General features: G+C 38.3%; 1 protein-coding gene across 14 annotated transcripts in view; it reads right to left on the bottom strand.

Annotated features, from left to right (window-relative positions):
* The window catches only part of PPFIBP2 (PPFIB scaffold protein 2), a 134,979-nt gene that overhangs the window by 49,952 nt on the left and 65,197 nt on the right, over positions 1 to 19,830 (bottom strand). For 13 of the 14 annotated variants that reach the window (XM_088145884.1, XM_088145880.1, XM_088145882.1 and 10 more), the window contains 2 exons: positions 19,532 to 19,621; positions 12,225 to 12,338 (listed from right to left, as the gene is read on the bottom strand). In XM_088145884.1, the coding sequence (XP_088002010.1) occupies positions 12,225 to 12,338; positions 19,532 to 19,621 (204 nt within the window). Of the gene's footprint in view, positions 1 to 12,224; positions 12,339 to 18,101; positions 18,255 to 19,531; positions 19,622 to 19,830 lie in introns of those variants that run through there. The other variant, XM_088145889.1, reaches the window with a different exon arrangement.

Genomic DNA, 19,830 nt, shown 5'->3' with positions numbered 1-19,830 from the left:
GTGCCTCTGGAGAAAAAAGGATTGCTACCAAAATGCACAGCTATCAGTAATGAATGTTATTAATGCTGCTATTACAGTACAAAGTCTTGGGCCTTGCTTCAAAATGATTTGAAAAAGGTTGAAATTTTCCAAATGTTCTGCTAGAGCCAAATATTGTGGATTTTAATCTATGCAAAATACAAAATGAAACAATTAAAAAATGGTGTTGCAACCAACTTATGCTAGCTGATAAAATTCAGAAACATCAAACGTGCTAGTTTGGACACCACTACCGTATGACCCCATGCCAACTTATCGACTTCTCTAGAAATCACACCCGTGGGTTGGAAAGTACAGAGATGAGTTCTAAAAAAACCTTGGCTGAAGCATGTGGAAGAAGTTCCAGCAAAACCTAATAGATTTAACCCAACAGAAGTGAAGCAACAGGACCACAACAATAAAATAACAAAAACAAATGGAGGAATATGCTATGTGACATCAGCAAACCCATACTATCTACTGATTACTGTAGATCATTACCAGGTATAAGCTAAGGATTTTAACATCAAAATCAGATAATGAATACAAACAGAGATCTGAAAGGCAAAACAACACAGAAGAAGTAGATGTGAGGTGTTTGAACACCATATTTGGGAATTTTATACAGAAACACTGTTCAAACAAATAGTATGGAGGCAGTTTTCCACTGGGCACTGGATTATACATAAATACATAACATTTACCTGAATGTATAAATGTGCATTATAACATACACATCAAAGTAGAACATTCTGTCCTAAACTGACTGTAAACTACAACTATAACTTCTCAAAATTTGCTTTCTGTTTTTATTTAATCCAGGTTATATTTCAGTGATGCCATTTTAAATGTTAACCAGATGACACTTGTGGTCCAGAAAATCTACTGAACTGAACATTATCTGAAGTGGAGCTTAAAGAAATCACCATGGCGCAGTTGCTAACATGTGGAAGTAATTACTTCTATTTTCAAGCAGATGCTTACGTTGACCAATTCGTTAGTGGAATATGGCCCACTTTGCTATGTGGAAATTATAGAGTATTCCAGCGGTATGATGCAACTGGAAGGCAGCTTCAATAAATATGGAGTTGTAAGAAGTAAAAGTACAGTTTGGGGTTGTTACTTTTGAAGTGAAAATACAATATGTGCCATCTGCAGACCATAGAAACTTCAGTATGAACTGCAAAGAAATCAGAGTACTTCTCCATAGAGAATGGAATATATATTATGTATTATGCTTCTAGATAATGTCTAAACTAAACTATTGTTTTATTTACATTACTATACATATGTTTATTACTGATCAAAATAGCTTCCAAGAAAAGAATTGGTTTCTTTAAAAAAAAAACAAATCAAGTGCAATGATTAAAAAGTTATGAATGATTCATACAGTCTTAAAATACATTTCTCAAATGTAATACTATAAATTAACACTGTATATTATCTTTAAGTTAAGATTAATTTTTAATTTACGGAGATCATCTTCCATAAGGTTATTTGCATTTCATATGACTTACAATACAAGGGTACTTTTTCAAAAATTCATGTGAAATAAATATATAAATAATATAGAACAGCAGTAAATAGTACAGTATAATAAACAGTATAAAAAGTATAGAACAGCAGCATACTCATACTGCAACTGTAAGTTTAAAAAAAGCACACTATTTTTGAAATTTTTAGTTCATTTAAAATAGAATTATTTAACAAAATCTGGAGAAGGTAGTTTAGGTCAGTCACAAATCCCCAACCTTCAGGATTTAAGAATTTGGAAGACAGGAACAAAACAGAAAATCTTATACTGTAATGGAACACCCCAAAACAATACATGTGCTTCATTAAAATATGTATATTGTTGAAAGAACAAACTATTATGTTCTATCTGTTCATGAAAGAAGTTTGGAAAGAAATAGGCTGGAATCCTACCTGCTTTGCAATATTCAGCAAGAATCATTATTGTACGAAGGCTGCACTTTACAACAACCGTGTGTCAGCTCAGATGTAGCAGGAACAGGATACTCATTAAGTCAAAACACAGCTTAGAATCTGACTGTCTTGCATGAGTTCAAGATTACACAGTAACAGGCAGTGGATTGCAGCTTTCCACTGCACTGTTTAAAATACTGCAAATCCAAGGAAAGGGAAAAGCCCCAAACTTGCCAGAGCAAACCATTTCAACATGTAGGCTTGTGCATTTACATCCAAGATTAATTTTAGATGTAACTCACAAAGACTTAAACAAGAAGTGGTGAAGGTGAGCCTTAAAAGACTAAAAACCTCCTGCTGCATTGCAGCAAATACAGCTGGCTATTATAATATTTGTATAACATTAACAACTAATGCCTTTTGTGTCATATTTTTTTGAGACCTGAAACCTGAAAAGAGGGCCAGTCTTGTTTTTATATGTCAATAAGAATGGCCTGCCTGCCTTGGTGACAGAACCTAGCTGACCTTGGCTGAATTTGTATGGGAGATAATTAGGAATTTCAGGGCTAAAGGCCAGACTGGGAAACTGAAAAATGTCCTGGAAAAAGGAAATAGTTTAGGAAATAAAACGGCAGCTTCAGACATTTCCAAGGAAAGCTGAGAAACAGGGCATAAGTCACTTGAAGAATGTACATGAGAGAAAATAGCAAAATACAAGATGTGCAGAGCAACACGTAAGCCTGAGGAATGCATGTTAGAACTGCTTGAGACATAAATAAGAACTGGGTCAAGTGAGGCTACGCTTTATCCCAGACGTCAATTCCAGCTGTACACCATGGTTCTTCCTGAAAATTGTAAATGTGTCTGTATGTTTCCTCTCAATGTTTGGATGCTCAGTATTTTGTCAGAAAATTCACACTGCTGCAAAAGCCAATGACAAATATAAGACATTTACAAAATACAGTGTAAGGACTGTAACCACCACTTTGTAGGACAGACAGGCAGAAGACCAGCAAAGCGCATCCATGAACACCAACTAGCAGTCAGAAGACATGATGAAAACACCTTAATCTCACAACACAGGGACAGATTCAACCATAGCTTCAACTGGGAAACTCTGAATATCCTGGACCAAGCTAAATCCAAAAATGCTAGGGAATTCCTGGAAGCTTGGCATTTAGACAAATCAGCCATCAATGGATAGACAGAAATAAACCATATTTACACACCATTCAAAAGATACAACAAAAAGCTAAGAAGGAAACAAAAAAGACCACAACACATCCGCTCCAGCAGCCAACTCCCAGATAAGCAGAGATTAACACCAGACAAACAATCAAGCAGAAAACAATACCCTAATCAAGGAACTACCAAGGAGAAAACCACACCCCCACCGACACTGGCAGGGCAAACTACTGTACATAAACAGGGAGCAAACCCCACACTCACTTGCCCTGATGATATTACTCAGTTGGGTAATGAAACATCTGCAATCAAACAACCGAGCTCAGAGAGCACCAAGGACTCCACAGTTCAACCCTGAGCTACAGATATTCTGTTCTATGGCACTGGAAATATAAGACATTAAAAGAAAGTTTTTTAAAAAAGCCTTTCCTGTGTCAAGCTTCTAGTATTCAAAATATAAATTGTCCCTGTCCCCCAATACCACCAATACATCTAATGTTTGAAAATTACTCTATCAACCCTTCCTGTGATGGACTGGAATGGTGGGAGGTGAGTAAAGAATGTGCTCTCATCTCCAGAGGAGTGAGGAAGAGATAAGCGGGGGAAATTGGCACCTCCCTAAGAAATCCCATCGGTGTGAACTGACTGAGCCTGGGAACTGGGCTTCAGTCTGGGAAGATTCTTGTAAATGGGTTGTAGCTAATAAACCTTGCTGGATAATTTCTGTATGGTCTCCTGGATTTCCTTGGGCTAGGCCTGACATCAATCTTCCCAGACTCAGGTTCATCCGGTTTTTCACCGCTCATTGTTAGTGAAAGAAGCTCCACCAAGTCCACTGAGAACGCACTCTTCCCCACCCCCTCCGGTTGTGGTCGAAGGGGAAGAGGAATACAAGGTACAGGCAATTTTGGACTCTCGCAGGAGAGGAAAAGGAATTCAATATTTGATTCACTGGAAGGGTTACCCTGAAGCAGACCGTTCTTGGGAAAATGCAAAGAACGTTCATGCCCCGGAGCTGGTCATTGATTTCCATAGGCGTTTCCCTAGCAAGCTGAAGCCTCGAGCGCTGCCCGGAACATCAGCAGTTAATCAGCAAGAAGAAGGAGGGGGCAGCGTGCTGGAGGAAGGTTTGGTGGGGAATGTGGGGGAGGAGCAGACTCGAGCTGACAGCCCACAGCCTTCTACTTCAGGTTGGCAAATGGTAGGAGGGAGGGGGGGTAATTCTACTAATGTTGTAGATGTTTTTCAGGAACCAGCGGAAGAATGTATGGAGGAGGCAGCAGGTGCTGCGAGACCATCCTCTCCTGACATGTCATCTCTCCCGCCTTTACCAAGTTCTGCTGAGAACTCCGAGGGGGAGGATGAAGGTGGAGGGAGGGGTGATGTGATGGACTGGAATGGTGGGAGGGGAGTAAAGAATGTGCTCTCATCTCCAGAGGAGCGAGGAAGAGATAAGCGGGGGAAATTGGCACCTCCCTAAGAAATCCCATCGGTGTGAACTGACTGAGCCTTGGAACTGGGCTTCAGTCTGGGAAGATTCTTGTAAATGGGTTGTAGCTAATAAACCTTGCTGGATAATTTCGATATGGTCTCCTGGATTTCCTTGGGCTAGGCCTGACACTTCCAAACCTACAACTCCCAGTAAAAGTGGCTTATGAGGAACATTTATGTCAAAAAAATGAAAAAAAGAATGTGGGCACATTATATCAATAGTTACATGGATTGGGAAAAGATATGTGGAGGACACTATATATAACACTTAAAATGTAAACAATTACGAAATATGGGATTTTAAAAAATCATTAGGATTTAGGAAAGCTGTTAAGACCTGGATCTTCCCCTAGGGATTAGGGGCAGTTGAGTGGGAGTCCCCTTGTGGTTGTGTTGTTATGTGCTTGGTTGCCATTTTATATTTTGTATTTATATATTGTATATGGTCCGTTTGTCTTCTCCTTTTTGATTTATTGTTTTTATGCTATACACTACCCAGAGTCATACTGTACTGTTTGAGCTGGGTGACCTTATAAATCTTAACAATAAATAAATTTAAAAAGCTGAAGTGGATTACTATCATAACAAACAAATGCAAAAGTGGGCAAGATTTCTAGTGATTTTTACATCTCTTTCCAATACACACATGGGAACCACAAGTACACTAAGAGGTAAGCTAATGATCACCATACTTGTCTTTGGAAAACTCTATCTTTCAAGTCAACATTGGCCCCTTCTGATGGGGAAATTCTGAATAGGAACTGCCATAACACATAGTAAATAATTCCAGAAGTGGCTCTGGAACTTTTTTTAAGGAAAAGGTATGCCTTTATTCTTATTTTCCCAAAATGCTTTTGCATGCATCTTTTTACAAAGCAGCACACCTTTCTCCCCCATTTCCTAGCACACAACTTCTTCTACCAACTTTTACCAGGTTAATAAAAGGATACAGAATGGCAGTAAAATATCACAACACTTGCCAGACTTCTTTTTTACATTAAGATCAACATCTATTGTCACCATGTTTGTACTGTATTATGATTTTAAATGACACTATGGCCACACATTTTGCCCCATGAGGGACTATGGCTATTTTAACTGTAAGGACAGGTTTCCATTATAGTTGTTCTTTGTCAAGCACTACATGCACAAGTTCTGTTAATACTGGCAACGAAGAGCAATACTATAAATGACATAAATATGTTCACAGTAAAATTATATTTTAGAATAAGTAACACTTGATTTAGGATGAGATTATAAACCTTGCTGGATCAGACTTGCACTTCAATTTGTGTAGCAGTGAGTCTCAACCTTTTGGGGGTTGCCCATGCAACATCATCTGGGTGCATAACTCAGGAAGAGGAAACAGAAGTAAGAAGCTCACTCAGATAACAAAGAAGACACTACCCTCTGCCTGAGACTTCAGAAATCCAATCAGGCCAAAGAATTCTATCAAGGAAGTTCAGGAATCTGATTGTATACATTTCTGTATGTCTGCAAGGTGATAATAAAGTCTTCAATTTATTTCTACTTGCTGGGAAAACAACAGGTGGTTGGGAGAGGGAGAGCTGGCTGTTAAGGATCAAGCAAATGGTAAATCTGGTGTCAGCTCTCAGTAGTAGGCTTACTCTTAGTAGCAGGGTTACTACTAAGAAAGGAGCACACATAGGAAAACATATCTTCTCCATATATTTGAAATGGATGGATTTGTGCGTACTGTAAACTCAAGAGCTGAGAAGCAGCTTTCAGGAGGCAAACTATGAAAGAAATGAAAAGAAAAAAAATTCAGATTGTGTCACCTAGCAAGTATCCATTTCCCCACAAATACACTTTAAATTTAGCCCCACTACTGTTCTAGGACTATATTAGGATGCAGAAGTTGATAGATGGCAGGTATTAATAAAGCCTGTCACAGGAACAGTGTTGATAAAGCCAAAATGAACTTTATTTAACTTATTAACATTAAATTTAATAAGTGCTATGGAATACAAAGATTAACAGTAGTGATATGAAAGAATTGATTTTTTTTTCAACCAGAAGATGAGGTGAAGACCATGTTAAACATGTTTTATTATTTTACTAGTAAGTCAGGTTTGAGGAAGTTCAATTTGCCTAGGGAAAAATAATGGTTGACAGGTGGCAGTAAAATTCAGGAAATTCGAACTTGGTAACTACAAAGCATAAAGCACAATTGAAATGCCTCCAGGCATATGCTCCTCAAGTCATTTACTGGGTACTTTTCTTGACCACTTTCACTGGATATCTCTGATGCTTGTTTCTCTATTCCTTAAAGTTTAGCTCCACCCAATATCCACAGAGCTTGATGCAGGTCCTCTGGAGCAACCTCCTTTTCTGAGTGGAGGTTGACCTGGAAGGGGAAGAGGAGCAGCACTTTCAGGGTCTGCTCCCCAACATAGGCCAGCCAGAGTGAGGAGGCAGGGAGGGGGTCACAAGGGAGTTAAGATGTTGGAGTAAATGGTTTGATCCAGCAAGGCTCTTTTTAAATTCTTTAAATTGTGTTCAGGAAAGGCATCTGAGCATAAATGCATATTGAAACTGTATGTGAAGATAGAAGAAGCAGGTATATACCTGAAGTGTCTTCAGCCAATTAATCTACGTTAATTAAAAAAAAACCTGGGGTGACAGGAAACTGATGACCATGATCTCCAAGGAACTTTGCAAATCTATGATTCAGATATACATTGCACTGAAACTAATTCAGCACTGAAATCCCATGTGGAAATGCATCTAATTGCACATCCACTTCCTGCTGCCACTAGTTATAGACAACATGTTGTAACACCTTTTTGTTGTTGTGCAGTGGTTAAGTCATGTCTGACTCTTCGTGACCCCATGAACCATATTGCGCCAGGCCTTCCTGTCCTTCACTGCCTCCCTGAGTTTGCTCAGTTTCATGCTCATTGCTTCAGTGATGCTACCTAACCATCTCATCCTCTGCCGTCCTCTTCTCCTTTTGCTTTCAGTCTTTCCCAGCATCAGGGTCTCTTCCAAAGATACCTCTCTTCGCATTAGGTGACCAAAGTATCTGAGCTTGAGCTTCATTATCAATCCTTCTGTAACAGCTAGATCAGGGCAAAAAAAGTTGTTACCTTTACTGATACCACCAGTTATTCATGCTCTGGAAAGTTGGATTATTGCAATACATCCCACGTGCGTCTGCCTTTGAAAATGGTCTGGAAACTTCTCTTGGCTCAAAATAGAGCGTCTGGACTGCTCACTGGGACTGGCTGATACAAACATTATGCTAGCACGTTGCCATCTACAGGGGCTGCCGATCCACTTCTGAACCAATTCACAGTGCTAGGGTTGATCTTTAAAGCCTAAGCAGCTTAGGACCAGGGTACCCAAAGAATTTCCTTCTCCCTAATGTACATATCCAGATCTTAAGATCTTCTAATGAGGACCTCCTCTGGGTTCTCTGACCAAAAGACCCCTATAATGGACAGAGCATTTTTTGTGGTGGCACCCGATGAATGGAATGCCCTTTCCAGAGAGGCTCTCCAGAGAGGCTCAAAAGCATCATTTTGGTGGCAGGTGAAAACCTTTCTATTTCCCCAGGTTTTTAAAATTGTATTTTAATTCATATCGTTTTTGATTTTGATAACCATCAGTTTATACAGGGTCTTTATTTAGTATTTGATTTGATTGGATATGTTTTAACTGTGTTTTATTGTATACCACTCCGAGAGCTTCAGCAATTGGCAGTTTCAAAGTTTAAATAAATATATACATAAATAGCCAAAGGATGGTGCTATGAAATCACTGCTTTTTCTATATGATTCCTCATTGGCTGTGTTCACATGGTGAACAGTTTTTTTTCAAAATGTAAAAATAGCATACTATTTTATATGGAATATGTAAACATATACTCTATCAATATTTACAGTGGAGGGGAAAAAGGAAAAAGAAAATAGAATAGAATAGAATAGAATAGAATAGAATAGAATAGAATAGAATAGAATAGAATAGAATAGAATAGAATAGAATAGAATAGAATTCACAAGTGGATTGGTTGAAAATACATAGGTTTCAACCCAGAAGCAGAAAAATTCATACTGAAAAGAGACAATCATGAACATTTAGCACAGTTCTAATTTACAAATAATTTCTACTTCCTTCCTGCATTACAGAGAAAGAGACAGAGAAATTCCTAAGTTACCACAAAGGTTGGAAAGGGGTGGCTGAAGTCAGCCTTAAAGGAACACCACTGAAAACAACTGCTTGCTAGTTTACAGTGCATGAAAATAATCTTGTGTGATGGTCTGTGACCACTTTGGAAAGCTATTTAATTTACACTTGCTGAATTGGAATGTTATTTAACCACCGAAAAGAAAGAGGTGGTTAAACCAGCAACAAGAAGAGTGAAAATTTCCCAATACCAAAGCAACATGAGTTTGCATAAATACAAAGAAATCAAACAGGAATGAAGTGAGATAAATGTTGTGTGGAATTTTTAAAAGGAAATTACAAGAAGTTTAGACACATGGAAGACACATAGGTCAGAATGAATGAAAATACCAAAGATCAAACACTATAGCCATACAATGAGAGGGGGCTAATCTATTTCTCACCCTCAAAGATCAAAAGACATACCTGATGAATAGTGGGATATCAAACAATTGTTAAAGACAAAAGGACTGGAAAAGAAAAACTTTCTTAGGGAATTATCATTGAATCCTTATACCTGTAACTGCTAGCCATTTGCGATATATAAACTTGCTGGCATTTAAATATCAGTGTTTTAAGGACCTTGTATGAACTTGTTATTGTTAAGGATGAGGGTAGTAAACTCGTGGCCCTCCAGATGTTCTTGAACTACAAGTCCTAGTATTCCTCATCATCAATCATGTTAAATGGAATAATTTCTACAGGGCCACAGATATCCAACTCCTGGGTAATAATGCTTGCTGGATTCAAACATTGCAAAAAAATGATGCTACAGGTTTTCACTATGATTTCCATCACTTTTCCAAAACCAATCTACTCAAAAGTACAAGAATTAGCTTATTTTCATTGTGTAAGGCCATACTCTAAAAATAGTTCACTGTTAGAGTTCTTGAATTCATCTTGCCGACCCCAAAAGAGTGTGTATGTATCTATGTATATGTGTGTGTGAGTATGTGAGAGAGAGAGAGAATGAATGAATATGAACCGTTGCTATCAGCTGAGTGTGGTTATGTGAACTAGCCCTACATCACAGGTAAGATGCCACTTGAGATCTACTGTCACTGTAAGAAAGAGTATAAGAAAAGGATGGCACGTGCCAAGTTGTGAAGGAACAATTAGAACAACAACAATAATAAATTTTTATATCATGCAGAGTATTGAGTTGGCTTCATGTGTATTTATCTTGACTGAATCATCAGGAAAAGTAGGACAATATTCTTTTCTAACTGTAAACGGAAGACTGAAACAAAATGGCTTGCTTAAGCAATCTTATGTGCTTAAGGAGTGAAAGGCACATGAACTCTATATCTACAGGTAGTCCTTGGCTTACGTCCATTTGTTCAGAAACTGTTCAAAGTTACGGTGGTGTTGAAAGAATGGACTTACAACCGGCCCTCGAAGTTTCAGCCATTGCAGTGTCCCCACAGTCACATGATCACGATCTGGGCTCTCGAGTGCCCAGCTCACAACTATGACATCGCAGTGAGCTGCATCACATGATCACCATTTGCAACTTTCCCCGTCAGCTTCCCACAAGCAAAGTTAATGGGGAAGCCAGCAGGGATGGTAGCAAGTCACCCCAGTAAGTCATACCCACTGCTTTTTCTCCTGAGGAGCCTACTACAGAATAGGATATCCCAGGGATCTTGTACTTTAGCACCCCCCACCCGCCCATAGTCCATAGTGCATGCCCATCTGCAGCACCCCACCACCCTCCCACGGCCTCTGCTGGCCCTCACGTGACCTCTGCTGATCTGCCTGAGGCCTTTGTTGACCCTCCCGTGGCCCCTGCTGACCTGCCTGTGCTACAAAGTGCCCACGGCACCCCCCCCCATTGTGGCACCCACGTACTTGCCCCCGCTCCTTACTTCCCACCTCTTCCTGCTTAATGACCTGCATATCCTGGGGTTACGATGGTAACCAGGACTGTAGTCACGAAGCAATGCGGTCATGTGATGTTCTACTTTATGACTGCATTGTTTTGCAACAGCAATCCCAGCCCCAATTGCAGTTGTAACCTGAGGACTACCTGTACTTCAAAGGAAAAGATAAATTATCCTCTGGTGTATGTTTCTTATGCTCTGTGACTTGGATCCCAGAAAGAAAGGATGGGACCAAGCTTTTGTGTAAAAGCTTAATACACAGTCCCAAATACCTCATCTTCTCCCCACTTTTTTTTTTTAGTGTTCCTAACAATCCTATGAAGTAGATGAGGCTGAAAGATAGTGACTGGCCCAAAATCATTCAATTACTTTCATGGCTGAGTGGAGATTCCAAACTGGATGTCTCACCTGGACTCCAGCACTCTACTACAACCCAACCTGGCCTCCTTAAATAGTCACTGTTACTGTTTAATTCAGTAATCCATTTTTTAGTTAGCAGTATCAACCTATCCCCTCTTTGCCTTTCATTATAAAAGGATATGGTTGGATCTACCACTGAATTTTGATTTTATTTACTTGTTAAATTTATATCCCGCTTTTCATACAGCTCAAGGTGATTTATACAGCACTCCTTCTTCCTATTTTCCCAACAACAAATTTGTAAGGTAAGTTGGGCTGAGAGAGTGCTCAAAGTCACCCAATCAACTCATGAAGCTGAGGATGGCCTAGAACCAGGGTTTCCCCACCCCTAGTCTAACACTTTAACTACTACACCACACTGCTTTCCTGCAAGCAACTAATTATATACCACATTATATTATGCTTATTTCCTGCAAGCAACTAATTATATACCGCATTATATTATGCTTACTATTGTTATTCTTTATTTTAAGTGAGCAAGTATGGAATTAAGTTTCCATAGTTCAATAACTGCAATATTGCTTAGATTCTTTGTAAATAAGAGTAGGGATCATTTCATTCTAGTTGCAAGCCTAAAAACTTTTTCTGCTTTGTTTGATTTTAGAGCAAAAGTAGAGTCTTTTAAAAAAAATACTTTTATAAATATGAGACTTCATTTTGAGATTTTATATTGATATTCTTTATTTATTTAAGCATTTATGTAAACCAATCTCCCAAGTTTGTAAATTCATTCACTTTAAATTTCATGTAATTTCAGTCTCAAAGGAGAGGGAGCAGAAACAGCTTCTAAGTTCTCAATTTGAATGAATTTGTACGCTATTAAAAGAGTAAGTAACCAGTCAAACAGGTTCTTAGCCACATCCAGTTCTCTTGTTGAATTTTCACTGTTAGATGGTAATGAATAATGCACACAGTAGTATCACTTTACATCCCAGCTGAATAGCAATATAGTGTAATATGACTGAAAAATTCAACAACAAAGCAAATAAGTACAGCTGATAGATGGAAACATACTTAATCTCAGCCTTAATTGAAGGGTCTGTCGAATCAAGGATGATATTAAGTGTGCTTGTTCATAGAATAATTTGAACTGAAAAAAACTGGTTTTCCTACCTGTTGAAGCATCTCTTCTGTAGCATTAAGCTTCAGCTGGTGTCCTTCAAGGCAAACTTCTAAGTCTCGGATTTTTTCTCCTTGGGCTTCAACTTGGTCTGTGAGGACACTCACCTGTAATTTAAGAATAAGAGTGATGATAACAGTAGGAACAACAACAGTGGCAATAGTAACAACATAAAAATAATAACACTTTCAACAATCAGATCTCTTATTTTTAGGCACAATCATATTGCATAAAGTTTTCCAGTTAACTTCATGTCTGAAGAAGGATTTGAATCCACTTCCCCACAGGTCTAGATCTATACAGTCTTTCATGCCACGTGCCTCTTAACCCTTCCCACAAATATTACAACCTGATTGTTAAAAGAGTTTGGTTATTAAAAGACAGTTTAATTCTCACCTTAAAACATCATTACATCACACTTTAAAAATGAATCAATGGGATTTTTTTTAAATTAAAAAATAAAGGAAAGATAATCTATAAAAAATTGACCTGAAGACCATGCACTAGTATTTACATTAAACACTCCTTTGACGGAAAAAGCCCTTGTAGAAACCCTGTTAATATTTTAAGCAGGCTTTGAGCAAGCAAAGTCCTTTCAGCTTTTGCCAATTTCCCCCTTAAAAGCAGGAAAAACACAAAGCAAAAAACCTTTAAGGAAGCTAACCAATAGCCATTCTTCTTACAAGAAAAGCTCACCTATCAAATAAAGCCTCTGTAACTATTACATAACACAGAACACAAAAGACATGTCTTAGCACTGTCAGTGTTCTATTTCTCACCAGTTCAAAGTATACAAGCTTAAACTTGAATGGAGGATGTATGCAGTGAAATTGCCACAAAGGAAAGAATTATTAACACTACCCAGGGAGATTTAAATATTGCCCATGTAGAAAAATTATTAAGACATAAAAAAACTGAATCCTATAAGAAATTAAGAAATACAATAATACCTGTCATTTTAAAAAATGCACCCTTTGTAGCCCATCTGAAAGTGTGGATTATCATACCAAAAATGGCGATTTCTACCATTCAGATTTTTTTTTACCCTAATAAAACTCAAAGCTTGGAATAAATTGATTGAAGAGCTTCATGGATTTGTTGTATTTGCCTCCTTCCTTCTTTTGGACAAGTTTGCTATTAATAAAAGTTGGGAAGGTACTGTTGAAGATCTATGCATCATATGTAAGGTTTGCCCCGTTCGACAGAGAAACTCCCGTGACACGTGTGGTTCACAAAAGAGGTTTACTCATGCGTAACGTAGCAGTCACAAGCAAAGCCAGGACTGGCTTGGTACAATTGCATCACTCGTTATATTCCCCCCTTCCCGCGCTTTTTTCTGCCCCGCGATCGCGTTACCGCTGCGGATTATCGGCCCCCCAATAGTCCCTCTTGATTGTCCATGATGGCAGGTTCGGTCAGGGTCCATTGTCCTTGATTGGCAGTCCCCTCCGGCTTGGGTTGGTCCCTCCCCGTTTCGTGCAAGCCCGAGGGTTCTGTGCTGCGCGGCGATCTTGTTTCGCTGCCTGCGGCCCCGTTCATTGTTGGCTCGCGCTGTTATCAGTGTATAGTTAAAGCTTCCGCTGCGGTTTTCCTGTTTGGCTGGGCGCAGGTGGCCCATTAATTAGCGGCGCTTTCAGTTCCTCTTTTCCTCGCTAGCTACCGCCGGTGGAGTTCGCGTGGTCTGGCTGCGAGCTTCCCCGAAGCCCCGTGCTGACCGAACCTGACATCATAGACACACCTTTTGTACTTTCATAACTGTAAATAATTGTAGGCTTTCCAAAGTAATCTAGATTTAAGGAGAAAGCTGTTGACTATAACATGTAACAGGCCAACTCATACTTAAGAGCAAGTTTCTAAATTTGAATCTTGGGTGATTTGTACATTTGTACAAGTTTTGTGAAACTGGATTTGAAAATTTATTTCCAACAGTGGCTACTATTAATGTATGCAAGATTCTTTCATGGGATAATAATACTGTAGTTCTAAGGCTGCTCTTAACAGCTTTAACATGCTGTGAAAAAGGAGAACCACAAAACAGGTATAATGTATATAGGACCATCAATGCACATGGCTCAATAGTACATTCACAGGTACTCTTGGTGAAAATTGTAAAACTGATTATAAGCCTATTCAAATAATTTATGTACTATTTCTGAAACACAGATCTTTATTCTTTCTTTTCCCTTTCAAACAGAATTAAACCAAACAGTGCAAACATAATTTAATTATGCAGCTACATACTGCAGGAGGAAGTTACATAATCCCAGAAAATCATCTTGGAAACCCCCTTAATATTATGATTTCAAATTTGGCTGACTTATCATTGTGTATATAAAAATCAAAAGACTCAGGCTCAAAACATACTACTAGAATAATGCACTACATAATGAAATGCCCTTCCTTATCTCCTTCAGCTTCCAAATCATCCACTAATTCAACCATCTTTATATGTATCTTATGCTGTTCTGATATGGTACTGTCTGCTGTTTCATGGTTTTAATGTGATGTGACCTAAAATATAGTTGATAAATGAGTGAAAACAATATTTTAACTGAGAAAAATTAAGAGCTTTGTGGATTCAAAAAATTAATGTTGTAGCCTATAGGAGTACAAGTATTCTGTACTTACAAATACCACTTTATTAATTTCTCATTACTTCGAAATCCTGCAAAACTGGGCTTCCCAACTGCATGGAATAATTTGTACATCTACACTTATACAGATGATAGCATCTAAGTGCCTCTTTATAGACCTTCACTGTGTAGACCTATGGGATGGGGCTGAGATCAGCAATCATTGTTCCTTTTTCAGAGGCCATGTAACAATTCTAAAGTAAAGTTACAACCAAGGAATACTGGGATTCAGCAAGTCATTCATCAAACTGTAACAGAGAGATAGGTGGATAACATGGGTACTATTGGCTGGGCTCCTTTTTTCCCCTCTCTTTTTCTTTTCAGTATAGCATAGATGGGGGCCCTGAAGATCTCCAGATGTTTTTGTGCAACAATTCTTGGCAGCCTCAGACAGGATAACAAATGGTGAAGGTGCTGAGCAATACCTGTAAGACCACTGACTCATCTGCTTAAACTAAATCATGTAGTTCAAGAACCAATGCCCCATTCCCCCTCTCCCCCTTTCCTTCTGATTCTTTTATATCTTGTGTTATATCTTTTACTTTGCAAGGGGAAGAGCAAAGACTATCTTTGTAAACTGCTGGGTGGTTGTTTTGGTTTAACAGGGTAAAAATAAATAAGAATGGCTTCAGGAAAGTTATACAATAGTAAATTTCAGTGGTACCACTGTAGTACTGTTGCTGATTTGTACTTTCCAGACCTAGATTAATTCTGTCTTGGACGTAGGAACTATATTTTGCCCCTTTCAGTAGGGCTGCCTAGCTTCCTTTGTTTTAGCATCTTCAATGAGATACAGTATCTGACTTTTTAAATACAGAAAATATGGAAGACATGGAGATCATTTTAGGACATCAATTTAATTTTCCAAGAATGTTCTATCATTCCTGTTTTTTTTTTTTTTTTAATATACCTACAAGTAACAACCTGTTGCAGCATTCTTTTAAAAGAATGGACTTTATTACAATAGCACATATTAAATATAATAGATGACATTAGCAATGATTAAGTGTCTGCTAATGTAAGCTCATAAGCTCAGTCATTTGTCAATCATATAATGCCAAATATTTCATCCTTAGTAAAAACATGTTAGATAAAGAACATAAAGCATGATAGGTTATGACATGTATTTTAGTCTACTATATATCATTAGGTCACAGGTTCTTTACTTCTTTCACTAAAATATAACAACTTCAGTCTGAAAAAAAAATCCTACTGAGCTTTAATGATGGCTATTAAGGACAGGAGACAGGAGTTATTTTGTCCAGTAGAACAGCAGGAATTTTATGGCCTTCTGGAAGACTTCCACTTCTATTTCTCTGGGCCATTTATAAAAGTGTTCCACACATACACCTGGAGTATGAAAGAGAACTTTTCCCAGGCGATTTGCAAACTTTTGCATACAGCTTCCACATGCATGATATTCATGGCTGGAAATACTCTTGTTGAAGAGGGAGTCTTGCAAGGCAATCCTGAGAATGTCATGACTGAGTAGTGGTTCAAACTCAAATCTTCTGTATTCATATAAAACACTTCCAACTGAATTATTTTATTAAAAAATAAGTACTTACATTTTATGAAGCCAATTATCCTAAGATATAGAAATTATAGTAATGAAGCAGCAATCAAGAGCAGTTCCATGTCTAGCTAAACAGGTGGAAATTTGGAATGATAATGTCCTATCTGAAATATGAGAGGGAACTATACTATGATGTTATATGAATTTCATTTCTGAATGGCTTATTTATCTTAACAGATAAAACAGTAAGATTCAGTATGAGATGGTTCACTAGAAAATGTCCTCTTTCACCATTGTATGTATTAGAACTTCTGTCTACTTGCTCTATTGGAATTGTAAACAGTAATTGTTCTTGCAGTAAATAGGAACACAAAGAATGCAAAAGCTTCCTTTCCTAAATAGATTCCTAGGAGTTTAGACTTTTTCTCCACTAGTGTACTACAGCCTCCCCTCCAACTTCACCTGACCATCACGGCAATGATATAAAGCCTGTGCTCATTGTTATGATATAGACACAACAATGCCTGTACAATTCTAAAAGATACTATAAGTCCTGCCTTAGTCTGAAAGAACAACCGTTAAGTATTTTTAATTACAACCACAATACCATATTTTTTACTACTATATGTATAATAATTAAGTCATTTCATACCCAGTGAGTAAAGATGTTGCAATCTATTTATGACAATGAAAATATTTCTAATAAGACACCTATATATAATTAGATACATTATAAAATCTCTTGCATTAACTTAATTGTGCAAGCTATTGTGAAATAATTAAATCAATTAATACTTGCAGCACAAATGTAGTTCTGCAAATAATATTAGATTTCTACATGATGCACTATTAATGCAATGCCTCATAAAAGAAGCATTAAAGAAGTTTTATGCCTCATAAACAAGCATTAATGACTTGCACCTGCTTTTCTGAATAGGAAATAGAGATACCAGAGCAGGAAATAGATATGCAGCTCAAAAAAATTATTCAAATTGCATCATCTTCTTCAATTAACTATTGTGAACATTTAAGATCAATGGAAAGATAAATGAACGTGCTCATGACAATAATAGCAGCAGCTTTTTCACACCTTTGATATTTTAAGGATAAAACATCATTTGGATTATAACTGGAAGCACACTTCATTCTTGCATGTGATGATGACAGAGCAATTTCTAAAACAATGTGCATTAATGGGATAAGCCAATTGATACTTTTTTAGCATCATACCCTCCTTTCCCAATTCTCAGGGTCCAGATATAGGCTGGCATTTCTAAGAAAGGGTGATATCTGAGGACAGCAGGTTTCATTTGAGCATCCTACATTAGGTTTTTCTTTTTCCTCAAGATAGTATCATTACTTGTCTCTTGATGGTGAAAGAAATCATCTTTACATGCAACAAAAGTAGACAAGAGGATAAACATTGTGGCTTTGTTTCAAGATCCTCTTGTGGCATAGTTGAAGAAGTGCAGTTCCATCATGGAAGATATTCTCTCCAAGAGCCAAACAGACCACCATATACATCTGGCCTTATGTCTTTCTCCTGGCTAATGTTCTAGCCATTAAGTAGGAAAGCCCTCTATACTTTTTGGAGAAAATTAGGAACTCTATAGCTTAATTTCCAAGTTTGGAAACAACTGTATACAGTGGTACCTCTAGTTACGAACGCCCCTCCTTATGAATTTTTCAGGATTCGACCAGCTCCGGCCCCAAAAATTTACCTCGACATGCGAACTCCACCTCAAGTTATGAACCGGATCCGCGGCCATTTTCCCTGCTGCCACGCGGTCGCGGCTTCCTGTGGGCGAGATCACGGTAGCAAGGAGACGTTCGGTGAGGCTTGTGGTGTGTTTTGTGGCGTTTGGAAGGTTTTTGGTGTGCTTGTCAGCGTGGCTCCAAAGAAAATGCAGAGCAGGCTGGCAACTGACTTTAGACAGGTTTTTCCCCAGAACCGAGCCTGCAGCTAAGAGGCAAAGAAGAGAGGAAACCCCTGAAGGAGATTTCCCTGATGTCCCTTTGGAGGGGGACTCTCCCTCCAAACAATAACTGCCTCCCCACCCCATTCTCCCTCTTCATACTGTGCTGTTCATGTTTTTCATGTTTTTGAGGTTTAAAAATAAAATGCATATGTTTCAGAACTGTTTAGCTGTATTTACATTGAACCTTATGGGGGAAATTTACCTCGGGGTGTGACCAAATTCAGAGGGCGGAACGGATTAACCGTATTTACATTGAACCTTATGGGGAAATTTGCCTCGGGTTGCGACCAATTCGAGATGCGATCATAGTCATGGAACGGATTAAGTTCGTAACTAGAGGTACCACTGTATATCCTTTCTGCCCAGGAAAAGGAGGAAAAACAAATGAAGGAAAACTTATTGCACCCTAATTGTAGCTTTTTGTTTGTATGTTTGTTTGCTTTATACTGTAGTTGCTCAATAAGGCTTATTTTCCTATTTGATAATACAGGTAGTCCTCACTTAATGACTGTTTAGTGACTGTTTGAAGTTACGATGGTGCTAAAAAAAGTGACTTATAGTCAGTGCCTGTAGTTACAACCATCACAGCACCCCTGCGGTCATGTGATTGTGATCTGGGCGCTTGGCAACTAGTGCTTACGAAAGTTGCAGTGTGCTGGGGTCATGTGATCACCATTTGTGACCTTCTCAGCTGGCTTCTGGCAAGCAAAATCAATGGGGAACTGTGTGATTTACTTAACAACCACTTGAATCACTTAACCACATGATTCACTTAACGACTGTAGTGATTTGTTTAATGAGTGCCGCAAAAAAGGTCATAAAATCGGGTCTGGTCACATGATTCACTTAACAACCACACTGCTTAGCGACCTAAATTCCTGTCCCAATTGTGGTCGTTAAGCAAGGACTACCTGTAAAAGAAATTAGCATTGCCCCAGCCCTGAACACATGTTCTTGGCAGCCATGAAAAGAAGAGGCACATGTTAATGTGAGTCAGAAACCATCAAGCAAAAAAAAGACAGCCAAGACACTGCCAAGGAATTCAAGAGAACAGTCACAGTGAAGGAGTTTTCAAATTCAAATTTCAAAAATACCATGGCTGTCTCCAAATACTCACCAGGAAGAAGACTTTATTATGGCAGAACCAACTGAAGGTTTTGTAAATTACATACCTGCAATATGAGAGATTCTTTATCACCTTCTAATCTTGCCAGACGTTCTTGATAAGTCTCACTGGTAGAAATATGGTGATTCACCTGGGACTGAAAAGAAAAACAAGCTTAGAACACAAGTAATAGAAACATAATTAAGTTATTAGATGTAATTAATCTGGATATTCTATTTTTAAAGAATTTAATTGTTGTGCAAAGCTAGATTGTCCCATGTGTATAAACTAGAGAGAGAGAGAGATGCAGAAAGGATGCTACAAGGCTTTTCTTGTGCAGTTATTCTATCTTATTCACAGGATATT

Source organism: Python bivittatus, unplaced genomic scaffold, assembly GCF_059951505.1.
Source record: "Python bivittatus isolate LINGU-HERP-01145 unplaced genomic scaffold, Pbiv_v1 ctg000480_np1212, whole genome shotgun sequence".
In the NCBI taxonomy this organism is placed as follows: domain Eukaryota; kingdom Metazoa; phylum Chordata; class Lepidosauria; order Squamata; family Pythonidae; genus Python; species Python bivittatus.
Note: the sequence above shows the minus strand (reverse complement) of the source record. Positions and strands in the feature narration are given on the sequence as shown.